The sequence below is a fragment of the Cyrtonyx montezumae genome, unplaced genomic scaffold (assembly GCF_038088225.1).
Source record: "Cyrtonyx montezumae isolate F1298 unplaced genomic scaffold, pur_monq_1.0 scaffold_1, whole genome shotgun sequence".
Taxonomy (NCBI): Eukaryota; Metazoa; Chordata; class Aves; order Galliformes; family Odontophoridae; genus Cyrtonyx; species Cyrtonyx montezumae.
The window spans coordinates 22,646,119-22,671,476 of NW_027071825.1; the positions used below are offsets into that span (position 1 = coordinate 22,646,119).

Below are 25,358 nucleotides of genomic sequence, written 5' to 3' on the forward strand. Positions count from 1 at the left end.
GAAGCACCCGATGGTGGCGACAGGGCAGGTGTTCAGTCCTCGATGGTGCTGTTCTGGCAGCAGGTAAGCATGGTGCATCCAGCTGTGCCCTCCCTCCTGCTCGCTCAGAGAGCTGAGGCCAGGAACTCTCCTTGAAGCTGGGGAGCACGGTGAGTGGGACAGCCAGGGCTGAGGCTCCCCAGGTACTCAGGGACCAACGTGGCCTTGGAAGCTCATCACTAGGGCAGCAGAAGGACACTTTGCTGCTGGCCTGGGCTCGGGAAGGTGCCAGGACAGCCTCGGGGCCATCACAGTCTAGAGCAGAGGGATATAGTGAAGCCCTTTCCACGTCAGGAGTGAGGAAAGGCTGTTCTGTAAGCAGCAAAGCAGCCCCAGGGACTCACTGAAGCCAAGGGGAGCTGCAGGTGGGCGGAAACCAAGGGCTAAATCAAACCACACCAGTAGGATGGGACAGCAGGATGGCCCCAGCAGGCCTGGGCTCATCACCGGGGGCTGTGGGCCCCCCAGGCTGGAGCCAGCGTCCAGTCCTCACACAGTCCCGTGGCCCAGCATGTGCAGACAAAGTGGCATTTCGTGTCCTGCGTGGGGGGTGGGCGAGGCCCCGGCTCAGATGGGTTTGTACAGCAGCGTGGTGACGTACTTCTTCTTGTAGCGGTGTGTGGCACTGAGCACCATCACGCCATCCTGTGAGAGGCAAAGCATCAGCTGTAGTTGGTGGGGAGCTCTAACGGGCTTGGGGGGCTGGCTCAGCCAGCAAGAACCACCCACCACCCATGGCAGGGAGCTGGACTGTGACAAGAGAGCCCTGGCCTGCCCAGCTCCAGCACACTTTAAGGAGCAGCTCCAGGGAACTGCGAAGGACATCACCCCCACCTACACCCCTGCACATGCTATGTTTCACCAAGCAGCCAAGCCATCCCCAGGTGACTCCTGGGACCTCTGTGCCACCGTCACCACTCCAGGGCTGTCCAGGATGTGTGACCTGCAGGCCCCTGGGAGTCACAGCTGCTTCCCTTCCCCCAGCCTGCAGCTGCTGGGCCTGCCCTTACCTTGATGGAGAGCGCGTAGAGGTGATTGAGCATGACGTGGTTGGGTTCAGGCAGTAGGGCCGGGTCGCACTAGGACAAGAGAAGTGTCAGAGGAGAACAGCAGAACCCTGTCCCCCCAGCATGAGAAGCAGGGAGCTGCCATCTCAGACAATCTGAGCTGCTGGGAGGCTGTTTAGAACATGAACAAGCCTGGCTCAGCACTAGGCAAGAGTGATTAATGAGAAAATCGATGCTCTTTCCAGCCAAGAGCAAGGGCCAGGCACCAGCTAAGGGCTGAGCAGGCTTCTTGCAGACAGGACTCCCCTTCTGGTCTCTGCGTTGCTCTCTGTATGCAGCTGTGTGCTGGTACCCACCGAGATATTGGTGTCCTTGTTGAGGATGACCTGGAGAAGGTGAGGTGGGAGGATGGGAGGGGATTTGAAGCGCTCCTCAGGCCGGTACACGTACATCTCTTGGCCGTAAGGTCCAGGTGGTGAACTTGATAAATCTAAAGGAAAGAGACACGAGGAAGCGTAAGATGGCTAAAGCACAGATCAGCTCCCAGGATGCTGAGGAGAACCCAGCAAGGTCTTTCAGACATCAGAGTACTCCAGGTTGCAACTGGTACTGAGAAGACTGGGGTCAGCATGCAGTGGGGCAGCAGTGCAGACTCATCATGTCTACAAGCCACAGCATCTAGGGAACAGAAGGTGGCTTGTTCTGTTTCAGAGGGGTCTTCAGACCTCAGTTTCCCCTTAGCCATATATCATGTAGTGACAGATCAGATTTTTCACAGCAGAACAAGCAGCCAGGCAAGCTGTGGACACATCCAAGCATGCCTGTAAGCTAGCACATGCACTGACACAACACAGGCACCCTGCAGTATGCACCCCAAGACCCCTGCACACAACTCCCAGCACTCCCTGTTCCAAGCAGCCTGCCCCAGAGCAGCACCGTTGCAGCGGGCACAGCAAACATCACATCTGCACAACAGCCTGACACAGAGTCCCAAGAAGGGGAAGTCCAGACTTGGGAGCTGCTCAGCCTGTGTGAGGGACCTCAGGAGCTTGTGTTCACTGTAAGCCGGACAGATCGCATCTCCCAGCCACATCTGACCTGCTCATTTTGGAACAGCCAGCAACCTCAAGGGTCCACCTCCCTGGAGCTGCTGCTTGATGGCTTCTTTTTGGGCTGGGCAAGGGCCCAGAGCTGAGGCTGTACCTGAGAAAGGACTTAGAGCACGGAGAGCAGGCTGTGCTCAGAGCACCCTGCACTGGAACTACCTGCCAGCATCTGCGTAGTAACTCAACCTGCTGCTGTAACATGAGTGGAGAGAGGTTTCTGATGTGCTAGTAATAGTACAAACTGCCTTGGTGTGAAAACCAAGAGCAGCTGCTGAAAATAACCTGGATCCTGCTCTCACCTAGCTTCTACCCCAGATCAGATGACTTACTCACAGTTGAGCAGACAGAAAGGAGGGATGTTCCCAGAGTTCACTGATCTGAAACAGCCTCCTCAGTCTCAGGAAGGAACCAGCCCTGCTCTGGGACCGTGCTAGCACAGAACAGGTTACACCAGCACACCTCCTTGGAAACAAAACCTCAGCTAGGAGCTGCTGAGGACATGGGCAGGACATGCTGCCAAACATTAATCTCTGTGTGTGTGGGCCCACAGCTCTGCTAAGAGGGGCTGACTGCCCCCAGAGCAGTGAGTCTCAGAGTAGGAGGTGGAAAATAGCACATGCAAAGCTGTAATGCCACAAAAACTCACCCCGACCTGAGGTTTCTGAGCTCTCCAGGGAATCCACTTTTAAAGCGTCGAACACCTCAAAGTCAGACTTCTTGACATGAATCAGATTGTTAATCGTCCCCATCTGGCTGGTGACCACGGGCTGGAAAGAACTAAAGTAAGAGGCTTCCTACATTCATCCTCAACTGAAGAGTACTCATTTTTCCCAGCTTCTCCCTGCCTGAGTTGCCTTTGCTATGCCATTACCTCAGAGCGCAGGAGGTAAGAGTTTAGCCTTGCTCTATGTTTGCAGATCTCTGCTGCTTGCCCTGGGAAGATTTCCCTTCACTCCCAGGCTCCTATTACTTCCTATTTTCATCCTTTCCTGCTACATGCCAACGGGTAAGCGTCATCTCCTTCCCATGCTGCTCCTGTGTGATGCAGTTCGGAGAAGAACCTGCAGTGAACGCTGCCCCATGGCTTGTCTTTCCAATTCTGAATGTGCCTTTAAAGCTTTCTGGTGTCTCACTGCCACCCAATACCTCCCTGATGCTCCCTCATACAGCTTGTCCCCACACAGCATATCTAAGCCCAGAGGAATTGTGTTTTGTGTCCCAAAGCAGGCAAGATCTGCAGTGATAAAGCTTTGAGAGTTACCTCGGATGGGTCATGGACCCACTGGCCATCCACAAAAAATTTGTACTGGTGCTCTCCTTCTGGGAGGTCCAGGATAGCGACAAAGTCATTGTGGCTGTGCAGAGAGAACAGACGTGCAACACCATTACTGCAGTGATGCTTTGGTCCCAGAGAACAGCACTTTGTCATGCAGTGACCCAAACATCCATGTACAGGGTTAGGATTGCCCATCACCAGTGACTCAAGACGTGGTCAGAGCAGGCGTGAGTGCCCAGAGCCCCAGTATGACTGAGATTCCTCGGGCTCCATAGAATCATTAGGGTTGGAAAAAAAACACCAACATCTTCTAGTCCAATCAGGGCACAAAGTGCACAGGAGCTCAGCTTGCAGCCCTGCTCCATGTGCCCTGGGGTAGCTGGCATGACAGATGCCACGTGCAAGATACACTGGACAGGGAGAGTGGACAACAAATCTATGCTGGTATTACAGGATGGAAGCAGGAAGTGCCTGTGAAGTTTGCAATTGAGATAATCCCATTCTAGGTATTTGCTGTGCACCTGGGCAGGGCTCTGCTGCCAGGATGACTGCTGTGTGGCATGCATTTGGGAAGGCAAGGAGGCTCATCCTGTCCCGTCCTCTGTTTCACAATTTCTCCCCATCACTGCAGCACCACCCAGGCAGGATGCTGACTGCATATTTGTGCTCACACCTCTAGCTTGGGCACGATGAACTGTGAGAAGCCACGTGGACAAAGGGAACAGCAAATGGCACTGAGAGAAATGCTCCGTGTGATGGATGGAGGAGAACACGGGTTGACCCAAGGGGCTAGCTACCTCTTGATGAGTGGGATCTTGGTGCTCCAGTTGTTGAAAGAGCCAGAGATGAAGACCTCTTTGCCCCCATCAGCCCAGCGGATGACAGTGGGGCGAGCCTGCTGGGATGGCTTCACTGACTCCTCCAGGTCTGGCTGCCACGAAACAAACTCCTTGTCCCCAGGAATCTAAGCACAGAATACCAGAGCCTGAGACACAGACCAACTGCAGCAGTTTCTTTGCCCCCCACCTCCACCTGCACATCCCAGAACAGCAACCTCACGCAAAGCAAGCAGCTCTGCTCATACATCCCAGGAGATGTTTCTGCTGTGTTGCAGTTCAGCCTGGAGTTCCTCTTATGAAGTCAGTCCCCCAGCATCCAGAAAGCCTGCCTGTGTTTAGCTTGTATTATACACAAGGCTGCTCTCAGTCAGGTGCTACAGCCCTCTAAATCCTCTCCTTGAAAGTAGCCTCACCCCAGCGCAACCCATTCTGAGACACCACCCAGCAGCCAATGGGAGGCCAACAAAGGCAGCAGTCAGCCCCTACCTTGGAGTCGTGGGAGCTGAAAACGCTGGGATCATCTGTGCTGCCCACCATGATCTTGTGTGGGTGCTCCTTTGCAGGATGGGCAGTGCCAGAGCCGTCGGAGCGGTGGGACTTGGAGCCATGGCGCTCTCCAGACACTCGCTCGCTGGTGGTGTTTCCCATGACAGCTCAGCAGCCCCTGTGAGAGGGAGAGAAAGGCAGTGTGCTTATGCCCGTGGGCTCCAGCAGCGAGCAGGGAGCGAGGACGCTGCTTCCTGCTGCCTTTTGCCAGGACAGAGTGACAGCAATCCTAAAAAAGGCCCAAAGATCATTCCCAATGCCAAGTTTGGGAGCTGAAGGGGAATTTAACAAGCAAGACAGCTTGAACTAATTATAGGCATACCCTTACGAGCCATCGTGATAGTTAAGCTGGGTAATTGTTATATCCTAAAACAAATATGAGTTAGACCGCATCCTACACACGTAGAGGAGCCGTTGAGAAAAATAAAGCCACCCCTGAGTGGCAAATTGTTTCTTGGCACTGACAGAGCCTCTTTCACAATCTCACAGTCAGCCTGCACAGAAAAAAAAAAAACGCTACATCCAGCAAGAAAACAGCCGCAGAGTGAAAGTAGCAGCTGCTTAACAGCTCCCAACAAGTCTCCGCCAGCCTGCGGGCAGAGGAGCAGAACCTCACGCCTGGCAGAGGCAACAGTGCTGAAAGTACCCGAGTGGAATCGCCCAGGCTGGAGCGGGGCCAAGGCAAGGAGCACTGCTGTGGTGTGTGGGGAAAGCTCAGCCACAGCACAGCGAGGAGGTGCACCCATCACGCCCGACTCCAGGGCTGCACGTCTGCCCGGCACTGGGGGACACATGGGGGGGGCACCGCTGTGCAGAAGGCCGGGCAGGGGGAGCTGGCCGTGCTGTACCTGCTGTCCTGGACCAAGCAACAGAGCCATCACTGGTTACACGGAGCCGTCGGGCCCCACGCAGATGTCGGCAGCTGAGGTGGGGGGGTGCCCCCTGCCCGACCCCGAAGCCCTCAGGGTCACCCAGGCTCTGCAGCCCAAGCCGGGGACGGCGGGGTCAGGGCAGCTGTCACCCACTGCAGCATCACCCAACGCAGTGCCACCCATCGCAGTGTCACCCACCCACTGCCGCATCACCCAACGCCGTGCGCGCACCGTACTACCACCGACTGCACCGCCACCCCAGCGGCCCCTGACAGCCCCACCCCCTGCCCAGCCGCGACACCCAGCCGTGACACCCAGCCGCACGCCGCCGCCGCCGCCGCCGCCCCAGCCCGGATCCCGGTCCCGGTCGCAGCCCCACCTGCCCGCCGCCGCCACCGCCGCTACCGCCCCGCTCTCCGCCTCCGATCAAAATGGCGGCCGCCGCCACCGCCATCCTCTGCGGGGCGCTCTGGCCCGCCCACGCGCTGCTCTCTATGGCACCGGGCGGCCATTTTGTTTGAGGGCGGCGCCACTTCCGGGAGACGCGGCCATCTTTGCTGCGGGCGCGCGCGGGTAGTTCTGCTTAGCGCGCTACGTGTACCCCCGTGAGCACGCCCTAGGGCCCGACCCTTCACCCCGGAGGCCGGGGACAAGCTTTATTGACTGCCGTTTCCTTCAGGACAGAGTTCCCCTTGCTACCGCGCATCCAGCACAGCTGCTTGAGACCCTCCTCCCAACAACAACCCCAAAACCCAAAGGCCGGGATAAGCCAGCAGCCCCCTCCTTCTGGGGCTAAGAGGACAGCGAGACGTAGATGAGCGTGGCCACGATCAGTCCGAGGCTGAAGAACACCTTGAAGATGTGTGGCACAGAGCTGCAGCGCTGCGCTGGGTGCCTGGCCGTGCCCCGCAGGGGCTGAACAACGCGCTGCTGCTGGGTCAGGATGGCTGCACGGGCACCCTGCCATGCTCCTGGGCCCTGCAGGCGGTACTGGTAGGGCGTGCAGGGCCCCAGCAGCACCTCCAGTGCCAGCTTGGGGTCAGTGAGGAAGAGCAGGGGCAGATTGGGCTTGACACCCAGCTGGCAGGCGAGCTCGTCCATGTAGGGGATGTAATCCACCTGGATGGTGTGCCGCCGGCTGGCCACGTACCTGTGGACAGGATGGGGGGCTGGCTTGCTGTGTGCACACCGAGGGGATGGTGGTGGGGATGGTGCCCCACGGGGTCCTTACCGCTTGGCTATTTTCTCCTTGGTTTGTGCAACGTCGGCCAGCATGGTGCTGGTTGGTGGCAGCTTGTGCAGACCTAGGGGAGAAGGGAGAGCTGTGCCCTCAGCAAACATGGTCCTCTGCACCCAGTGTGGCCTCTGTGGCATAGGAGAGCCTTTGGGTCGCCAAGCAGGGGAGCAAAAGAGAGGCAAAGGCAAAGAAACAAAGGAGAGAAAATGAGTTGCAGGGGAGGAGACCCATCACCAGCTCTATATGATGAAAATGAGTGCAACGCTTGTTGCGAAATGAGGTGCTGCGTTATGTCCCTTCAGAGGAGGATGATAGAAGGAGGGGCACTTGCCACCAGCTGAACTATTTGTCTTTCCCATACCCAGAGGAACACACTCCCTGCCCGCCTTGTTTACCCTTAAAGACACGCGTGGCCCAGCGACTCTGCATCTCTGAGATGGGCATGATGGCTCCCAGAGGCTGGATGTAGCCAATGAAAGCCAGCGTCGGCTTCTCCAGTTCAGCAGGGAACATGAACTTATACAGGGGGAGCTGATTCTCCACCACCTTCACAGAATCCTCGAGGAAGGGGAAGGAGAAGCTGTACCCTGTGGCAAAGACCACAGCATCGACATCTTCCTTAGTGCCATCCTCAAAGATGGCAGAGGTCTCCGTGAACTGCTTGATGTTCGGCTTCACCCGCACCCTGCCCGAGATGATGCGGTTGGGCAGGTCGTCGTTGATGGTCAGGTGCTGGTTGAATATCCTGGTGACAACAAGCAGAGCTCAGGCAGGGCTGGGCACAGGCACGTCCCCATAATGCTGCCACGAGCACTCACCGGTGTTTTGGCTTCAGGCCATAGAGAGCGTGGTCAAAGCGCTTGTTGAGTTTCCTCTCCAGCACGAAGTTGCTCACAGAGAGGGGCAGCAGGCTTTGGAGGAGCTGGGTGAAGCGACTGAGGTAGGAGAAGTCAAAGGGATAGCCACCTTCTGCCACCCGGTGCATCACCCATGTCCCACGTTTGGTGCTGAGGAAGACCTTGGGAGGAAGCGAGAAGGGACATTTAATCTGAAGTGCAGTGCCGGCCCAAACTCAGGCTGTGTGGTTCAGGAAGAGAAACAGGCTGGAGTAAGGGCATACTGAGCCCATGTGTCTTGGGACATCACCTGCTTGGCTGCATGGCTCAGCTCCACTGCGATGTCGATGCCTGAGTTCCCGGTGCCGACCACGATGACCTTCTTCTCCGCGAAGGCCTGTGGGCTCTTGTAGTCCCGGCTGTGCAGGTACCAGCCTTCAAACTTGTCCAGTCCTGCAAGAGAGAGCAGAGTCGTGCCGGGAGGGAGTGGCCGTCCTTTTCTTGGGCTAGGTATGTGCTGTGGCAGGCTGAGCTGAGTGGGATCAGCCCAGGGATGGTGCCCAGGGCAGTGGTGGCATCTCCAGCCTGGGAGATGATCAGTGTCACCCTCAGCACCCTACTGGGCGTTGGGGCTTTTGATACGAGGGGAGCAACCGCAGGTTGGAGTCAAGGCTCAGCCAGAGGGGACAGTGCTGTGAAGAGCCCTGGGGCACACGGCAGCGTACCGGGGAAGGCGTGCAGCGGGAGGTGCGCGTCAGTGTGGTGCCCGGTGCACACCAGCACGGCGTCGAACACGGCCGACTCCTGCCTGCCCTCGCTCTCGGTCTCCACCTCCCAGCGGCCCGTGGTGGCGAAGTCGGGGCTCTTGGCCACGCGGCGCACGCTGGTCTGGGTGAGGGGAGCGGGTGTGAGTGTCTCCGTGTCCCCGTCCCCGTGCTGCCCCCCGGCCCCCGGTGCTCACCCTGAAGCGGATGTGGCGGAGCAGGTCGAAGCGCCGCGCGTACATGCGGAAGTACTCCATGATCTTGGAGTGGTGCATGTAGTTGGGGAAGTCGTCGGGGATGGGGAAGTCGCTGAAGCACATCATCTCCTTGGAGGTGTTGATGATGACGGAGCGGTAGATGCTGGCGCGGCCCTCCTCGGGCTGCTCCTGTGGGCACGGGGCACGGCTCAGTGCTGGCCAGGGGAATGTGTGTCAGGCCCAAACCCACCTGTGCTACCACTGCCCCGTCGGTCCCACAGGACTGAGGCAGCTGTGGTTTCAGCTCAGCCTAGATACTGACATGCACCCCAGCAGCTCAGCCTCCCGTGTGTTAGCTCTGCTCCACCGTTGGGCAAAGCCAGCATCATGTAAGCTGAGCAGCCCTGAGCCCCGTGCCAGCACTGTGTAGCGTTTCCCAGGCTGTCGTGTGTGTAGCAAGGCTGGGCAGGGCAGCGGAGTGTGCCAGGTTGGCATGGCCTTGGGAAGAAGAGATGGTGGCATCACTTGGCAAGTGCAGAAACAAGCTCTGGGGCTTTCCCTTGGCAAGGAGAACAAAGGCTGCGCCCTGTGCTTGTGTGTGGGTGTAGGAGAGGCACAGGAGCAGGATGAGGAGCAGCCATGACTTTAAGAGAAAGCAAGGACCAGGAAGGGTAGGAAAGTATTGCCAGGAGCAGAGGGGCAGCTGTGGGGGGAGCAGGTGGGGCTAGTGTAGGGATGGGTGCAAACAGAACAGGCTGGGAAGGGAGGGATAGGAAGCATGCAGCCTGAGGCAGGGAGGAAAGCACTGGGGTGTCAGCTGGCCCCAGATCCTTGGGCAGGATCAATCCTGCGCTGCCACCATCCCAGTCTGCACCAGGGGGATGTCCCAGCGGTGCTTTGTTAGCTGCCAGAAAGCAATCCTGTCAGTGCTGCTGCCTAGGGCAACTCAGTCCAGCATGGGGCTTACCTCAAACCGCCACAGCCCCCCGATGTCCCCGCTCCTCTCAAAGCAGGTGGGGGCCAGCCCTTCGTCCAGGCAGCATTTCAGGGCGCACAAGCCAGAGGCGCCAGCACCGATGATGGCTACTGTCTGGGCAGCCATGTCTGGCAGTAGTGACAGCTGTGGTGGCAGGGAAGGCTGTGCACACAGGAGGACCCCAAATCTGGTGGGTGGCACAGGACGGACGCGTTTGGTGTTGCTCAGCTGTGCTGGGTGTCCCTGCGTTTCTCGGTGTGGATGGCTGAGGTCAACTGGGGCATCACGAGATGTTTCATCCAGACATGATCTACAGGTTCCCGCACTGCCACGCCACACCTCCCGCCCGCCCTCCGCAAAGGGCTCATTATTTTCCATAAGCATGTAATGATGTTGAAGCCTGCCCCAGGTACTTCCTGGGTGCGGGGGCCGAGATGTGGCCACGCTCCAAATTGTGGCAAGTCACTATGTGGAAAACAAGACGGAGGGCATGCTCCAGGCACGAGTGCCAACCTTGGTGCGTGGCAGTCTGGAACAGCCAGCACCGCCCCAGGTCCCCAGCGCATGTCCCCACTCACTGTCCTCTGGAGGTTGTGTGTGGGTTACAGGGTGGGACTGATCTGTGCTGGTGTGATCCGCAGGATCTGTTCCAGCTGCACATGCCCCAGGCAGGACTGCTTTGTGGATGTACGCATGTGTGTGCCTGTATGCAGACCCCAACCCATGTGTATTCTCTGCACAGGAGAACGTGAGTAACAGGACAGGCACCTGGTTCTGCTGAAAACACTTTAATCAGGTTAGAAGCTTTTCTGTACCTTTACTATGTAGAAACCATGTAAGTGTAATCAGTGGAGGCACGTTGTGATTATGGGTGACAGGAGGGCCTAGCAAATCTCTGCCATGCCAGCAGTAATACCTGAGCAGGATGGGGCGTTCCCCCACACACAGGAAGGGTTTTTCCTTCATCTCACGGTCGCTGTGGGGTGTTTTTGGGGTATGCCCCCGCTGGGAGGGTCTGCTGCACTGTACTTGTTGTGTGGGGCTGTGCCAACAAGTGGAGAGTTCCCTTGATATGGGGGGTGTGACTGCTGTGGGATTGTGTAGCCCCGCCCCTAGCATTACCAACCCCATCAGGCAGAGTGCAGCAGCCTACAGGTAGGTAAAGATGACAGCAAAGACTGCCAGGGCCCCAGCCAGCTTGAGGAGGATCGGCATGGTGGAGGTGTGCTTCTCCACATGCCGTGTCTGCAGGGGCTGAACAATGCGCTGCTGCTGGGTCAGGATGGCCTCCCGGGCACCCTGCCATGCTCCTGGGCCCTGCAGGCGGTACTGGTAGGGCGTGCAGGGCCCCAGCAGCACCTCCAGTGCCAGCTTGGGGTCAGTGAGGAAGAGCAGGGGCAGATTGGGCTTGACACCCAGCTGGCAGGCGAGCTCGTCCATGTAAGGGATGTAATCCACCTGGATGGTGTGCCGCCGGCTGGCCACGTACCTGTGGGCAGGACAGAGGGCTGCACCTTGCTTTCTGGAGGGATGCAGCCATGGGAGCCCACCAGCAGCCCTCACAGACTGCTGCCCCATCCCAGCTGGGTCCTGGTGGGGTCTTACCGCTTGGCCATCTCCTCTCTCTTGTGCTTGATGTCAGCCTCCATGTCGTGCCTCGGTGGCAGTTTGTTCAGCCCTGGGAGGAAGAGCCGTGTGTGAGGGGACCGTACAACCAAAGGCACAGGAGGCAGATGGCTGGACACCCTCTGCCCTGGTTCCAGAGCTACAGTCTCAGGGGACAGTTTGTTTCGCTTACCCTTGAAGACACGCGTGGCCCAGCGACACTGCATCTCTGAGATGGGCATGATGGCTCCCAGAGGTTGGATGTAGCCAATGAAAGCCAGCGTCGGCTTCTCCATGTCGACAGGGAACACATATTTGTAGAGAGAGACCTGATTCTCCACCACCTTCACATAGCCCTCGAGGAAGGGGAAGGAGAAGCTGTACCCTGTGGCAAAGACCACAGCATCGACATCTTCCTTAGTGCCATCCTCAAAGATGGCAGAGGTCTCCGTGAACTGCTTGATGTTCGGCTTCACCCGCACCCTGCCCGAGATGATGCGGTTGGGCAGGTCGTCGTTGATGGTTGGGTGCTGGTCAAGGACCCTGGAGGACAGAAGGAGCCGTCAGGGCACTGAGGTGTCTCTGCAGCATCCTGCTCTGGGGATGCTCAGCCCCAGGGGTGGACGTTGTCGGAGGAAGTGTTTGCTGGCACCTGTGATTCGGCTTCAGGCCATAGTTCACGTGGTCGAACCTCATGTTGAGCTGCTTCTCTGCGTAGCTGCTCGCCATGGAGGAGGTCATCGCATGCTGCAAGAGCGACTTCATGCGAGTGGTGAAGATGGTGTCTATGGGGTACCCCTGCTGTCCAACGCGGTTCAAGATCCATGCACCTCGGCGGGTGCTGAGGAAGACCTGGGTGAGGAAGAAAGTCATTTCCTTGCTGGTGTGATGCTCGTGGGGACACCAGGGACAGCCCGGAGGAGACACCTTGGCATGGTGGGGACCCCACCGCTGCTGCCCACCTGCTTGGCTGTCTGGCTGATCTCCACAGCCAGGTCCGACCCTGAATTCCCAATCCCAATGACAACAACTCTCTTGTCCAAGAATTCCCGGGGTTCCTTGTAGTCACGGCTGTGGAGGTAGCGGCCCTTGAACTTGTCAATGCCTACGGGAGGGAGGAGGAATGCTGTGCTTCCCACTGCTGCGCTGGAGGGCCACCTCCAAAGAACGCAGCAGGATCCTTGAGGAGCCCTCCATGGCTCTGTCAGACCCATCTGGGAGTTGAACTAAGCAGGGAAACGCACGGGACCGAGAGAAAAAAGCAGAGGGGAGAATGGGGACAGCCACATCAGAGCTTCCTGGGGTCTCTTTCACGGCAGCGTACCGGGGAAGGCGTGCAGCGGGAGGTGCGCGTCAGTGTGGTGCCCGGTGCACACCAGCACGGCGTCGAACACGGCCGACTCCTGCCTGCCCTCGCTCTTGGTCTCCACCTCCCAGCGGCCCGTGGTGGCGAAGTCGGGGCTCTTGGCCACGCGGCGCACGCTGGTCTGGGTGAGGGGAGCGGGTGTGAGTGTCTCCGCGTCCCCGTCCCCGTGCTGCCCCCCGGCCCCCGGTGCTCACCCTGAAGCGGATGTGGCGGAGCAGGTCGAAGCGCCGCGCGTACATGCGGAAGTACTCCATGATCTTGGAGTGGTGCATGTAGTTGGGGAAGTCGTCGGGGATGGGGAAGTCGCTGAAGCACATCATCTCCTTGGAGGTGTTGATGATGACGGAGCGGTAGATGCTGGCGCGGCCCTCCTCGGGCTGCTCCTGTGGGCACGGGGCACAGCTCAGCATCCTGATGGCCTGTCCCGTGGCAAGTCACTGCCTTCCAATAGGGCTGGGGAGTGCTGCTGCCAGCGGGGGTTCTCCAGACCCTCAGGGATGGGGGGCATATGTGTGTTCAGCCCTTGCTCCGCGACCCCACTGTGGGCACTTTGATCCCCTGGGGACAGCTACAACACACTGCCTGCAGCGGGCACGGCTTACCTCGAACCTCCATAGCCCCCCGATGTCCCCGCTTCTCTCGAAGCAGACAGGCTCCAGCCCTTCATCCAGGCAGGCTTTGATGGCGCACAGCCCGCTGCTGCCCCCACCGATGATGGCCACCCTCCTCGCCATGCCGCCTTCCGACCCTTCACCGCGATCAGCACAGCCTGGATTTATGGTGCACAGCGGTGAGCAGCCTACCCCCCTCCCCGCCGTCACTCCTCCCACGGGGCCGTGGGGCAGGAAGCCGGCACGCAGCTCGCTCTGACGCTTTGTTTCTCCGTCAGCAGCTCGCGCCAGGAGCTGGCCCAGTGCTCAGCCAGGGAGCCCTGCGAGGGAGCACTGTTGGGGTGTGTGGGGCTGGCGAGGGGGTGGGGGGCAGCCCAGCCACATAACACGTGCGCTGGAAAATCAATCGCTCCCTTGGACTTTTGCCTCCTGTGGGCTCAGCCCAGCCCTGATTACACTAAGGCGTGCTGGTTTCCTGCCGTGCTGCCAAACAGCTGCACAGCTTGCCGTTGCACTGCCCCTTGGCAGTGTAAAGTGGGGCCAAAAGTTCCCGAGCGCTGCACTTTGCCCCATCCTGCTCCGTCCATGACCAATGCCACACATCTTGCTGCACCCGCCGCACCCTACATGGGTGCCATGGGGCAAACCCCACAGGCAGGGCTAGTCCCCTGTCCCCCCACTGATAGCAGTGTCAGCACAGAAGAAGGGTGGGTGACAAGTGACAGCAGGCACGAAGGGAGAGCAGATGGCTGTGGAAGCACAGGGAAGACTCTGCAGTTGGAGCTTTGCAGGCTTAGGCTAGCCCCACAGGGGAACATTTTTATTTCAGCCACTGTGGGGAAGGGCTTATTCCACATAGCGCTGTCGGCATAGTCAGGAGCTGCTGTCACCCCTGGGCAATGGAAAAGCCTTTGGAAGGAGACAAAAGAGCCGTAAGGCTCTGTACAGCAGTGCTGAAAGCACACTGCTGCTGGGAGCTGCTTCTCCATCTCTTGGAGAGGGAATGGATGGATCAACCCTCGGCCACTCCATCCCTGACCCACAGTACTGGCAGCCAGATGCCTGTGACTTTATTGGTTGAGATTTGGTGTCAGGACAGTGCTTAAATCACATGAAAAAGGGAACAGACACGTTACTTAGAAGGCAGAGCTCTTTATACATGAGAATAGATCTCAGTGAGTCCCCCCCAGATGGGTATTATGGAGGAGACTGCACAAGGTGCACTCAACAACAGCATAATGATCAGTGTATTTACAGCACACAGATACACGAGCAGTTGCAGAGAGACCTCTGCAAAGCCCCAGCTACCACGTACACCATAGGCTAATACAGCAGGTGCCCAGCAAGGGCATGCTGATTCACAGTATCAGCAGCGAGCTGCCGGATGGATGTGCTGACCCGTTCCCTGGCTCTGCAGGGACTGGTTTGTCACTGGAGAGCAGTCAGTGCAGCTGCTTGGCCAGCACACGCTCCGCCTGGCAGCCCATGAGCAGGGCAAGACAGCACCAAGTGTCGAACTGCAGGCCTGGCAGCCTGCAGCACCACTAGTGTTAAGTGTTGGCTGCACAGATACGAGTCGCAGCACCCCCTTGTATGCTCAGAGAACAGGGTGTATGCCTCCTCCTTTGGGAAGGGTGCAGCCATCAATGGCTCCAGAGTGCAAAGAGGGCGGGCGCATTCAGCGGGGAGAGCCAGCAGTACTCCACCACGCTGTACAGCACGTAGCCCAGGAACAAACCAAACAACACGTCCGTTACGTTGTGCCTGCCCAGCATGACCCTGGAGATGCCAACGATGAGAACCCAGAGCACCACAAGGACCCGCAGTGGGACGGCGAGCACCAGGTGGTGCAGAACGAAGCGGCAGACCAGGGCAGCTCTGGTGGCATGGCCCGAGGGGAAGGAGTACTTGTCCACTGAGATGGTGACAAACATGTCCATCTTGTTGTGGGTAGGCCGTGGCCGTCTGACGATCCCTTTCACCACGGCCACCAGCACGAGATCCAGCACCAGTGCTAGGAGACAGTAACAGTGAGTGAGCAAATAAGTGTTTTGTCCCATGGGAAACGAGAATCATCACAAAGCCATTATCTATGTAAATGCATAGCTGCCAAATGTGCTAAGAGAAAGTGGTATTTCCCATGGCTGCAGTGCCCACATAGGGAGAGCACTCATCCAGGGCCTGGGCTTGTGCACGAGCACATCTGTCAGCACCCTGGACTTGTACTTTCCTTCCTGCATGAAATCTGATCTCCGTGACTCAAGGCTCAAATCCTTCCTTAATTTGAAGGCAACAAACGGGTTAATATTCCCTGCCTGCCCATGCTGAGTCATCATCATTTTGCACAAAGTGCGCTGACCCTGGTAAATGATCAATCTGCTTTGGGTGCTCAGCTGTGGCTCAGTGCAAGGGAGGTCCAGGCACTCCCCAGCAGGCCTGAGGGCTCACAGCTCACCTGGCTTCTCCCCGCTGCTGAGAGCATCAATGTGTAAAAAGTGACCAGGCTTTGGCTTTTAAGAGCTGAGGAAAGGATGGCTTAGTACCAGCTTTCTCCCAGAGTGCTACAGGCTGCTGTGGTGGAAGTCAGAAGTGCCTGTGAGAAGTCAGACACCGTCTGGCAAGGGCAGCTGGTAATGTCTTCTTTATCCCATTTAGCCAGCTTTCAGTGCTGGCAGCTGTGTCTACTTTCTAGGGAAAGTCTTGTCTGAGAAACTCTACTTCTTTCTAGGGAAAGTCTTGTCTGAGAAACTGATTGCTGCTTATTGTAACCCTTCTTGTTGGGCACAAAGTCCTCTGGCTACTTCAGTTCATTCTCTTTGGTTAATCATTTAAGAATGAATGTTTGATTTGTTTTGTGTGCTTTGTTTTTGTTTTTAACTACTAAGCTCATTTCAATCCCTTCTTTTTCTTCCATCTGGAGGTCAGGGAGGGCTCCTTCCCCAGGGGGTGGCCCAGCTGCCAGGACAGTGCTACTCTGAGCAGAGCAGTGGTTGGAGGCCACCAAGGGCATCCCACCAGCTCTCCGGGGACAATGATCAAACCACACGTGAACAAGATGCACAAAAGCATACATTTCCCACCAAACATTTAGATTTGAACAATCCACATGAGGCACTTTGGTGTCTCACAGGGTAAGGACTGGGGTTTTGTTTTTTTGGAGCTACTGCAATTTGTAAGCAAGCAAATCTACACCTATCCAACACAATGCTGGGGAAGAAAAAAAAACAACATTGCATCACATGTAATTGCAGTGCATGCTCTGAGCCAGATTTCCACACTGGCTGATAGAGATCAATGTGAGCAGGTACGGCCTGCAGGGAGCCCGCAGGCACTGATGTCTGTGCAATGGAGCAACCGATGACATGTTGCAGCTCCTGGCAGCCACGCCAGCCTCTAGGAGCAGGGTGGCTCCCTGGGGCTGCGAGACCTGACATCCCTCCGGTTCTCTCTGTTCTCCCCTTCCCTTGGGCCCCGTCCTCCCACCCGGGGAGCCCCTTCCCGGCCTCACCAAAGAACAGGTTGAGCAGCACCTCCCTGGCGGCCGAGCTGTCGCTCTGGCAGAGCCCGTAGAAGGTGCCCAGCAGCCAGGGGATGCCGTGCCCCGACACCTCAACCACCTTGAGCAGCGGACGGGCGCTGCCCCAGGCCGAGGCCTCCCCGGCGCACACTCCCAGCCGCTTGGAGGCCCAGAGGTCGACGGCGAGCAGAGAGCTGAGCGCGATGCCCACGAAGGACGGGTTGAGCCGCATGCAGTCCTCCTCGGGCAGCGGCGGGGGCGCGGAGCCGGCCGACTCGCGGCGGCGGGACGGGCTCTCCGGGGCCCCGGGGCCGCGCTGGCTCAGCAGGGACGCGAACTCGGGCCGAGCGCTGCGGCGCTCCCGGCTGCTGCGGGGACTGGGCATGGCGGCGGGGCCGGGCGCGGAAAGGCCAACGCGGATCAGCCGCGCCGCCGGGCCCCGCGGCGGAGCACCGTCCCGCTTCCGCTCTCGGTTGCTACGGAGCCCGGACGCCGGGCTGAGAGGCGGGGGCTGCAGCGCCCCCTGCAGGCCGGAGGAGCCGCCCCGCCCCGCCCCGCCCCCAACCGGCGGACGGTGGCCGGCGAGGGCCGCAAGAGGTGCGGCGGCGCGTTCGCCCTGCCGGCGCCGGTGCGGGCGCCGGTGCGCGGGCGGCGATGGTGGGGCGCGCGGCGGGGGGACGCCGGGCCTCCCCCTGGCCCCCGCGTCGCGGCGGAGGGTGAGCGCGGCGGCGGTGGCGGCGGGGCGGCGGCCATGGGCTGCCTGCAGAGCGTGGCCTGCAAGGCGCGGGTGCGGCGGGAGCACATCGTGGTGTCCGACGTGTCGGCCACCATCGAGCCGGCGGCCACCGCCATCGAGGAGAGCTCGCCCGTGGTGCTGCGTTACCGCACGCCCTACTTCCGCGCCTCGGCCCGCGTCCTCATGCCGCCCATCGCCCGGCGCCACACATGGGTGGTGGGCTGGATCCAGGCCTGCAACCACATGGAGTTCTACAACACCTACAGCGACCTCGGCGTGTGAGCGGCGGGAGCGGGCGGGGCGGGGCGGGCAGCGTCGGGGGGAGAGGGGGGCTGGGCGTCCGGGCGCGGGATGGGTGCCCCAGTGTTGTTATGTGAGGAGATGGGGCCCTGGTGCGAGGTGACGGAGGCCCCGGTGTGGTTATGTGATTGGTGTTGCTTGGAGGCTCCACGTGTGTGGCTCAGGACACCGAAGAGCAGCGCGGTTGGTTTCTGCCGTGTGCGGCGGCTGCTGAGGAAGGTCAGAGTGGTGCTGGGCTGTGTGGGTGCTGAGGCTGCTGGATGAGCTGCGGGTGCTGTCCCCGCCAGAGACTGCTGGGCGGTGTGCTCGCAGCCAGGCTTGTCCTCGGCACACTCGTCCTATTGACCTGTATTTTCCTGATCGCCTCTGGGAGCAGCAGATCCTGTTCCTCTGAGGGCAGAACGAGGGGAATCTCTGAGAGCCCTCCTGCTGCTGCCTGGGCTTTAGCTATTCGTCTGTTCCCGCATCCCCAGAAATTAGGGACAGTGAAGCAGCCCCTTCTGGAAATGAGGATTTCCAGCCCCAGGAACTGTGAATGCTGGACAGTCATGTGCAGTCCCTTCATCCCCTGGTGTGAGCCATACACTGTGTAGGAATGCAGGCATAGGGGTTGCTCCCATCCACTCCATCCTCAGCCCCTTGCTTTTCAGCCCCGATCCTGTGGGGGAGCAGGAGTGGCTGGCACCAGTCTCAGGTTTGCCTCAAGCTGCTGGGCCTGCCTGACCTGTCCTGGCCGCTCTTACTGAAAGCAGAGCCCTGCTTGGGATTTCTCTTGGGCGCCAGAGGATGCAGTGATGTGCTGGGATCAGTTTCCTCTGGCTTCCTGCCCTTACTCAAGGGCACAGGGACCTAGAGGCCATAGATGAGCTGCCTTCTGTATTGCCCTAAGCCAGCCAGCACCACAGCGTAGGGCTAAGGAGGTAACGTGAGGCTGGACTCAGGCAGGGGATGCTGGGGATGGCCCCATCCTCCTTGCTTTCAGAGCAGGCAGGGTTGTTGTGTGCAACCCTGGGGTGCCTAGGAGCGTCAGAGTGAGTGCAGATCATCCCGTGTTGGGGAGGACGGAAGCCAGATATCTCCTGCTGCTCATTGGCAGCTTCAGAGCCCAGACCTGAGCACTTCTGAGCTCTGACTCAGCAGGAGGCTTCAACCGGAGCAACGTGTCTGAGGAGTTGTAAGGTTTCTCTGTATTATTCTCCTTTCTTTGATATCCAGCAGTGATACAGCCAGTTTTTCACAGGTACTTACACACTGTGAACCTGACAATGTCTCCAGACAGAGGCCTAGTACAACCACCTCTGTGGTTGCAAGGGGCAGTGCTTTTTAAATTGCAAGTGCGGATTCAGCATCCAAAGTGTATCTGCTTTATTTATTCTTAGGAAAAGAACAATCTTTTCTCTCAGGAAAGATCGATGTGATCTGGGCTGGGGACTGCTGAGCTGGGGGGCCACCGTCCCTACTCCCAGCTCATAATTACCACGTGGTGATTTTCTCCATCGCTGCATCTGCCTGGTGTTGCTAATATGGTTTGCAGCCAAGATTTTGGCTGGAATTCCCCCCTACCCACAACTCCAGCAGCACGGCAGGGATTTTGTCACACCAGCAGCAGGTGTGATTGTGGCATTTAACTACTGCACCTGTGTCTTAGCAAGTGCCTATATTTAGGGGTGTAAAAATTGCACACTGAGCTGCTTCAGGCTCGGTGCAGGTTGTGGCCATTCTGCAGCTGACCTGCAGGGAAGGCTGTTATTTTTTTCTCTCCGTTAACGAGATTAAGGAGAGAGTGACCTGGGAGTTGCTCAGAAGTGAGTTTTGGCCCACTTGGTTAGATTGCAGGTTAATTAAAGTGCTATTGTGCTGGCAGAGCAGAGGCTTCCGCTGGCCTTGTCTGACTCAGTGAAGGAGCTAAAGCTGAATTTGTTCTTGAATGAGGTGGTCAGGGACTTTCTGCAGATGGGAAGGTGCTTCCCAGGCTCTGCTCTTGAGTTAGTGGTGCCAGAGGGAGGACCTGGTGCGGGATGCCAGAGGTGGTGAACGGCTTTGGCTGGTGTGGAGCTGCTGGTGGCTCTGGGAGGAATGGCTCTTTCAGTGGGGTTTCAGACAGAATTGTTACCTTTTTATCTGTGCTCTTTCCCCCTGCTCTAAAGTGAAGAAGTGCTTTACCCTGCAAGTGCTAGCACACTTGCTGCGTTCCTTCCATTGCAGGCACTGCTCAGGCTTGCTGTTGCTGTTTCCCCAGTAACCTGCCCTTTCTGTCTCTGGTCGCCAGGTCAAGCTGGGAGCTGCCCGACCTGCGAGAAGGAAGAGTAAAAGCCATCAGTGATTCTGATGGAGTGAGCTACCCCTGGTATGGAAACACCACAGAAACTGTGACCCTGGTCGGGCCCACGAACAAGATCTCCAGGTTCTCGGTGAGCATGAATGACAATTTCTACCCCAGCGTGACGTGGGCTGTCCCTGTGAGCAACAGTAATGTGCCGTTGCTGACCAGGATTAAAAGGGACCAGAGCTTTACCACGTGGCTGGTGGCTATGAACACCACTACCAAGGAAAAGATCATCCTGCAGACTATAAAGTGGCGGATGCGAGTGGATATTGAGGTTGATCCCATGCAGCTCCTAGGGCAGCGGGCACGACTGGTGGGAAGGACTCAGCAGGAGCAGCCCCGAATCCTGAGCAGGATGGAGCCCATCCCACCAAATGCACTAGTGAAACCCAATGCCAACGATGCCCAAGTCCTCATGTGGAGACCCAAGCGAGGCCAGCCTATAGTTGTTATACCTCCCAAGTAGCGCAGCACCGGGGCACACACTGGTGTGTGCACGTGGGGACCTTGGTGCTGTCAGTGTGGTGCAAGTGAGTGGGATTCCTGAGCCAAAGCAGACCTCTTGGGTTCACTTGCCTTTGTAGCTGTGGTTGGAAGTTCCTCAGTTGGAAAGAGAGCGTGAGCTTGGCCTGGCTGTGGAGAGGGGTTGCCGAGCTGGTGGATTTCCCAGGAAGTGGATTTAAGTGCTTCTAGGGCTTGTGGCTGGAAGAGAGGCTGTCTTACCTAACCAACTCCTGCCTCCTTGCAGGGAAGCGTGAGGAGCAGGAGCACGATCAAACCGTGCCTGTGGCAAATGCTGCTTTCCACCCCATTAGCCGTAGAAGAGGAGCCCACGCCTGCCAGATGTGGGGGGCTTGTGCAGTCACCCTTCCCCTTGATGTCTCTACCTATGCATTTTGGATCGATAATCAGCACGTTGCCGTGCTTGCTGGGACTTGGAAAGGCCTGGGAGCAGTGCGGGAGCTGGTGCCCAGCCAGAGCCCAGTGCCTGCACTCATCTCTGCCTGAGAGGGCCTTTCTGCAGCTGACTGGAAGCGGGACATTTTGCATGCGTCTCGGTGTGTTTGGAGTAGTTGTGACTGTAGGAGATGACATAGTTCATTCCTGTCTAGGAGTGAGACCTGAGGGCAGGTTAGATATCCTTTAGTTTTAAGGTGCACTAAATCTTTGCAGTTCCCTCCCCCCCCATCCCCGCCAGCCATTTCTTTTTCTGGATCAAAAATTATTCTCAGCCAGAAGTTGCAAGCGATGCCTTTTTGCACAGGCAGAGGAGAGCAGGCAGTGACTGGTGGTGTTTGCACGGTATCCAGAAAAGCTTGGAAGTACTTCAGGATTTGGGTGGCTCCACTGCAGATGCGAGTGCATAGCAAGAAGTTGGGTGCTGGTTCATTTTTCCACCCAAATCCCTGCTGGTGTGGGGAGTCTTGATCCTCAGCCACCCATGGAGCAGTGCAGTGCACGTGCAGCTCGTGCTGCTGCAGGTGTCTGGCAGGTTGCCTTTTTCTCCTCCCTGTGCCCTTTCCTCACTGCCAGGATTGCTGGCATCATTCTGGTCTGTGGGGAGGTGCTGGTGCTGTGGGCTGCAATGTACAATTCCCTGCTTGGTTAAGCAGGGGAGCGACATTTCCCCTCTTTCAGCTGAGCCCTGGTGGTTGTACCTTTCTGTCCCCACCCAAGGGACAGCTTCAGGTGCCCTGTGTTCCCACAGGGTCCTGAGCAGATGAATATGGCTTTTGCTGCTTTCCTTGCTCTGTGTCCCTCCAGCTTGTGCCCTTGCCTTTGTGTGACAAAGTTTGCTGCTGCTGTTGGGATGCAAGGTATTCCTGCTCGGAGCTTCCTGCATCCCCTTGTTGCTGGGAGAGCCTGGCAAGCGTTGTCTTATGGCTACTCTTGTGCAAAGCCTTTCTTGCAGCATCAGGAGCACTTCCTTGATCCTGGCTGTCAGCCCAGCTCAGGGCTGCTTTGCTTTCCCCCGGGATGCAAAACCTGCTCCCACTGCTGCAGAGGAGCCTTTCTCCCCTGTGTGCACACACCTCGGGGCAGAGCCCTCCCACAGCATTGCTCTCTGGAGCACGCACAAATCCCTGCAAAGCTTCAGGTGCAGCTCGTGCTTTTCCAGGGTCACACGCACACCCCTGGCATCTGGTCCCCACGAGCAAAGGGACTCCTGGGCGTCTTAGACCAAAAATCCCTGTGAAATCCCCATGCTATTACTCTCAGTAGCCTCTGCTACAGATTCAGTTACTATTTTTCCTTTGAGAGCATTGCACCCCAACACTTTGAACACTTCGAAGCACTGCGGGCTGTGCTCCTGCTCCTCCTGCTCAGCCTGCTGCAGTCAGAGGGGTTTGGCGGTCTGGGAACTGTCTGCTTTGGGTTAGCTGAGGGCTGGGTGAATCCTTGCCGTGAGAAAAGCCTGGAGGGAGAGCAGGCTCTGAGCTCTGATCTGCTTTGTTTTCCTGAGCAGAGATTCTGCGAGGTCAGCACTGGACACCTTGTTTTTGTGAGATTTGCCCAGTGTTTTTATACGGACACATATCAAAGGGGCAGTTTTAGCCATCGCTGGTGTTTTGTTTATCAAAAGTGTGTGTGGAAAAGCTGTTAGAAACTTTCAGTACAATTTGCGTTGAAATCTGGGGGAGGAGGAAGAGGAGGGGGATGTACTTTTCAGTGTGAAATAAGACAGATGTGTATTGTTGCTAGGACAGAAATGACCTTGAAAGCTTCTGTGAAACCCCTCTGCAGGGGGTGGTTGAGCCTGAGGAAATGGTGCACTGAAGCACAGGGAGAGAGGCAGAGGAGGGACGATCAGCCCCTCTGAGGATCTGCTTGCATATTCGAGTCTGGAGTCACTCGCAGCTTGGCTGCCCTTATTTCTGAGGGCCCCAGTGCTGGCTGTGGGAGGAGCACCTGGCCTCCCGAGCTTGGCTGTAAAACCACCCCATGGGATGCTAGCCCCTCCACAGCACCCCGTCCCCTTCCCCGCTCGTAGCCGGCACCTCGTTATCTCAGGGAGGGACAGCTCGCGCTTCCCCCTCGTCCCGAGGTGCCCCTTCTGCTCCGTCCCGTGGTGTTCCCATGGCTGTGCCCACGTGCCACTCGTGCTTTCCCCACGATGGGAAGCATCCATCGATCTCTGTGGGCTCAGAGCGTGGGCTCAGAGCGTCGCCGCGGGTGCTGCGCGGCACAGGGAGACGCCTGCGGGGCAGGCGGCTGAAGCCGGAGTGGGACGCGGCTGCTTGCTCGGCTCACTTATTTATTTCTTATTTATTTATGTATGTATTTATTTATTTATTTATTCGAGGTGTATTTAAGTTATTTATTTGTATTTACGGACAGTTGGAACTCGGGGGTCCGTTTCTGCTGCGTGGCAGGGGTGGCTGGGTCTCCCCTGTGCGTTTCGGGATGCTCGTGGGCATCCTGTCCCCTTTTGGGGGGAGAAGTGGGGGAGAGGAATCACAGCAATGCCTGCGGGGAGGACATCCTGTTCCTGGCCTCCTCCTGCAGGAGCTCAAAGCCTCCTTGACCCCCCTCCCCCCACCTCGGGCGCTGCGCTCCCACCCATGCCCATGTGTATTTACTGGCCCGGCCTCCCGGTGTTTTTCTGTTTGGCTCACGCTGTACTTGACGTTGCCAGTTTCTGGAGATGGTGATAAGAGCAAGGACGTGAGGGTGTCACTGTGGAGAAAAGACAAAATCAGGTATTCTGCTGTTGTGTGGGGAAAATCGGAAGGAAGAGAAGACGAAAGCTGGTTTTGCAGAGTGCCTTAAACACAAATGACTTTACTGAGGAGGGGGCTTGGACTTCTGTCTTTGGATGTTATTGCAAACTTGAACAAATGTTGCATTTCACTTCTCTGGGATTAAAAGAAGAACGTTTGAGCTGTACCAGAACGGAACTGTTCTGTCTGCTTGAGTTAAGTCTGGCTTTGCTGGGCAGCAGGCTGGAATGTTCTCGAGGGGTGGACGGGTGCAGGCTGCCCTTTCTCCCTGGGGAAATCAGGTCAGGGTGAGGGCTGTGTGCCACATTACTGCCCAGAACCTGGCAGCTCTCACAGCTGGTGGGGAACTTGGGAATTCTGTCAAACAAGGCTGAAAAAATGCACACACACTCAAACTGCAATCCCACTCCCAGTTCCTGCAGTGAAAGGTGGAGAATAAGGCTGAGCACAGTGGTGTTATTTTTCCTCAGCACAAATAATAAATCTTGTGACAAAGGCTCACTTAAAAGTTCCACAGCCAAGAATGGGGTAAAGGAGTAACTGAAACAGTGGGAAAAAATACCAGTGAATAGTTCCTGACAGCAATTAAGTATTAACAAGAAGAGTTCTGAGCCTGAAAGAGACACATATGGGGAGGGATGTCCTCCGTGGGTTGGCCTGCTTGGGGTGCTGGAAGAGCTGGGGGCTTGGAGTGGTGCTGGGGGACATCTGTGCTGCATTCCCCATGACAGGAGAGCCACTGCAGGGGCTGTGTCCCTGCAGGATGCTGGAGGGTGTCTCATTGCACTGCACAGGGTTGTGGCAATGTCCTTCCTGGCTCTAGGACACCTGTGCTCTGTGCCAGACAGCTAATGCCAGCTAGCTGCTGGTTCCAACTGTTACTGACTGTGCTGAGCACTGAGAGTCACCGATGGGCAGGCAGCCTGTGTGCTATTCAGTGAGTGGGTTTCTTTCCTAGCATTGCACTAAACATCATTCATCACTTGACAAGTTTGGGCCTGCACAAAGCGTCGGTCCCCTGGGCAGCGGGGGCGTGTGGTGAAGCAGCACAACATGCCTGGAAAGCAAATCACAAACCTTCTGACTTCACAGTCCCAAGGATTCAGGGGTAAGTACCTGCTTCAAATGAGAAATCCCTGAGGATTTGGTGTGGGAGTGCCGGGAGGAGTTTACAGGAATTGCATTGTGCCCTAGGGAGCAGGGTAGCTAGCTCTTAAGTCCAGTCTGATGTTCCCTAAGCAGACATCTCCCTCCTTCCCCCCGGCCCCCCGGTGTCTCCTTGGTGAAGCAGGGACAGTGCTGCTGCCCTGGTACCTGCTGCCTTTATGCAAAGCGCTTTCCAGACTGTTTTATGCAGCAGTCTGTGTGCTGCCACCAACCAGGAGTGTAGGTGCACAGCCAGCAAAGTCAGGCAGTCAGGGTGCTGTGGATGAAGCACCCGTGCTATGTGGCTCAGCAGAGGCAGACAAGGGACACCAGG

General features: G+C 57.5%; 5 protein-coding genes across 8 annotated transcripts; 1 reads left to right on the forward strand and 4 right to left on the reverse strand.

Annotated features, from left to right (window-relative positions):
• Positions 1-171: 171 nt before the first annotated feature.
• Positions 172-5,934, reverse strand: PRKAB2 (protein kinase AMP-activated non-catalytic subunit beta 2). Of its 3 annotated transcripts, XM_065744286.1 has the most exons (8): positions 5,917-5,934; positions 4,754-4,931; positions 4,226-4,392; positions 3,414-3,507; positions 2,799-2,919; positions 1,403-1,536; positions 1,050-1,118; positions 172-684 (listed from the first exon to the last, which is right to left on the reverse strand). In XM_065744286.1, the coding sequence occupies exons 2-8, from the start codon at positions 4,913-4,915 to the stop codon at positions 607-609; spliced, it is 825 nt and encodes a 274-aa protein (XP_065600358.1). In that variant the 5' UTR covers positions 4,916-4,931; positions 5,917-5,934; the 3' UTR covers positions 172-606. The 3 variants fall into 3 exon arrangements, with proteins under 3 accessions (XP_065600358.1, XP_065600350.1, XP_065600367.1); XM_065744278.1 differs by lacking the exon at positions 5,917-5,934 and having other exon boundaries at positions 4,754-5,501; XM_065744295.1 differs by lacking the exon at positions 5,917-5,934 and having other exon boundaries at positions 2,805-2,919; positions 4,754-5,500.
• Positions 5,935-6,238: 304 nt separating this feature from the next.
• LOC136053296 (flavin-containing monooxygenase 5-like) lies at positions 6,239-10,295 on the reverse strand. Its single transcript, XM_065744037.1, has 8 exons — positions 9,687-10,295; positions 8,720-8,908; positions 8,484-8,646; positions 8,069-8,211; positions 7,741-7,940; positions 7,318-7,667; positions 6,917-6,989; positions 6,239-6,835 (listed from the first exon to the last, which is right to left on the reverse strand). Exons 1-8 carry the CDS (start codon positions 10,077-10,079, stop codon positions 6,478-6,480), a joined length of 1,869 nt encoding a protein of 622 aa, XP_065600109.1. The 5' UTR covers positions 10,080-10,295; the 3' UTR covers positions 6,239-6,477.
• A 172-nt stretch (positions 10,296-10,467) lies between these two features.
• On the reverse strand, positions 10,468-13,487 carry LOC136053391 (flavin-containing monooxygenase 5-like). The gene is made up of 8 exons (XM_065744128.1): positions 13,269-13,487; positions 12,861-13,049; positions 12,625-12,787; positions 12,263-12,405; positions 11,953-12,152; positions 11,494-11,843; positions 11,301-11,373; positions 10,468-11,184 (listed from the first exon to the last, which is right to left on the reverse strand). Exons 1-8 carry the CDS (start codon positions 13,398-13,400, stop codon positions 10,845-10,847), a joined length of 1,590 nt encoding a protein of 529 aa, XP_065600200.1. The 5' UTR covers positions 13,401-13,487; the 3' UTR covers positions 10,468-10,844.
• Positions 13,488-14,846: 1,359 nt separating this feature from the next.
• PLPP6 (phospholipid phosphatase 6) lies at positions 14,847-17,182 on the reverse strand. Its single transcript, XM_065744342.1, has 2 exons — positions 16,786-17,182; positions 14,847-15,291 (listed from the first exon to the last, which is right to left on the reverse strand). Exons 1-2 carry the CDS (start codon positions 17,177-17,179, stop codon positions 14,921-14,923), a joined length of 765 nt encoding a protein of 254 aa, XP_065600414.1. The 5' UTR covers positions 17,180-17,182; the 3' UTR covers positions 14,847-14,920.
• Positions 17,183-17,545: 363 nt separating this feature from the next.
• Positions 17,546-22,792, forward strand: FAM78B (family with sequence similarity 78 member B). Of its 2 annotated transcripts, XM_065744309.1 has the most exons (3): positions 17,546-17,808; positions 20,100-20,241; positions 20,905-22,792. In XM_065744309.1, exons 1-3 carry the CDS (start codon positions 17,546-17,548, stop codon positions 21,301-21,303), a joined length of 804 nt encoding a protein of 267 aa, XP_065600381.1. In that variant the 3' UTR covers positions 21,304-22,792. The 2 variants fall into 2 exon arrangements, with proteins under 2 accessions (XP_065600381.1, XP_065600390.1); XM_065744318.1 differs by having other exon boundaries at positions 20,100-20,997.
• The last annotated feature ends 2,566 nt before the right edge of the window (positions 22,793-25,358 follow it).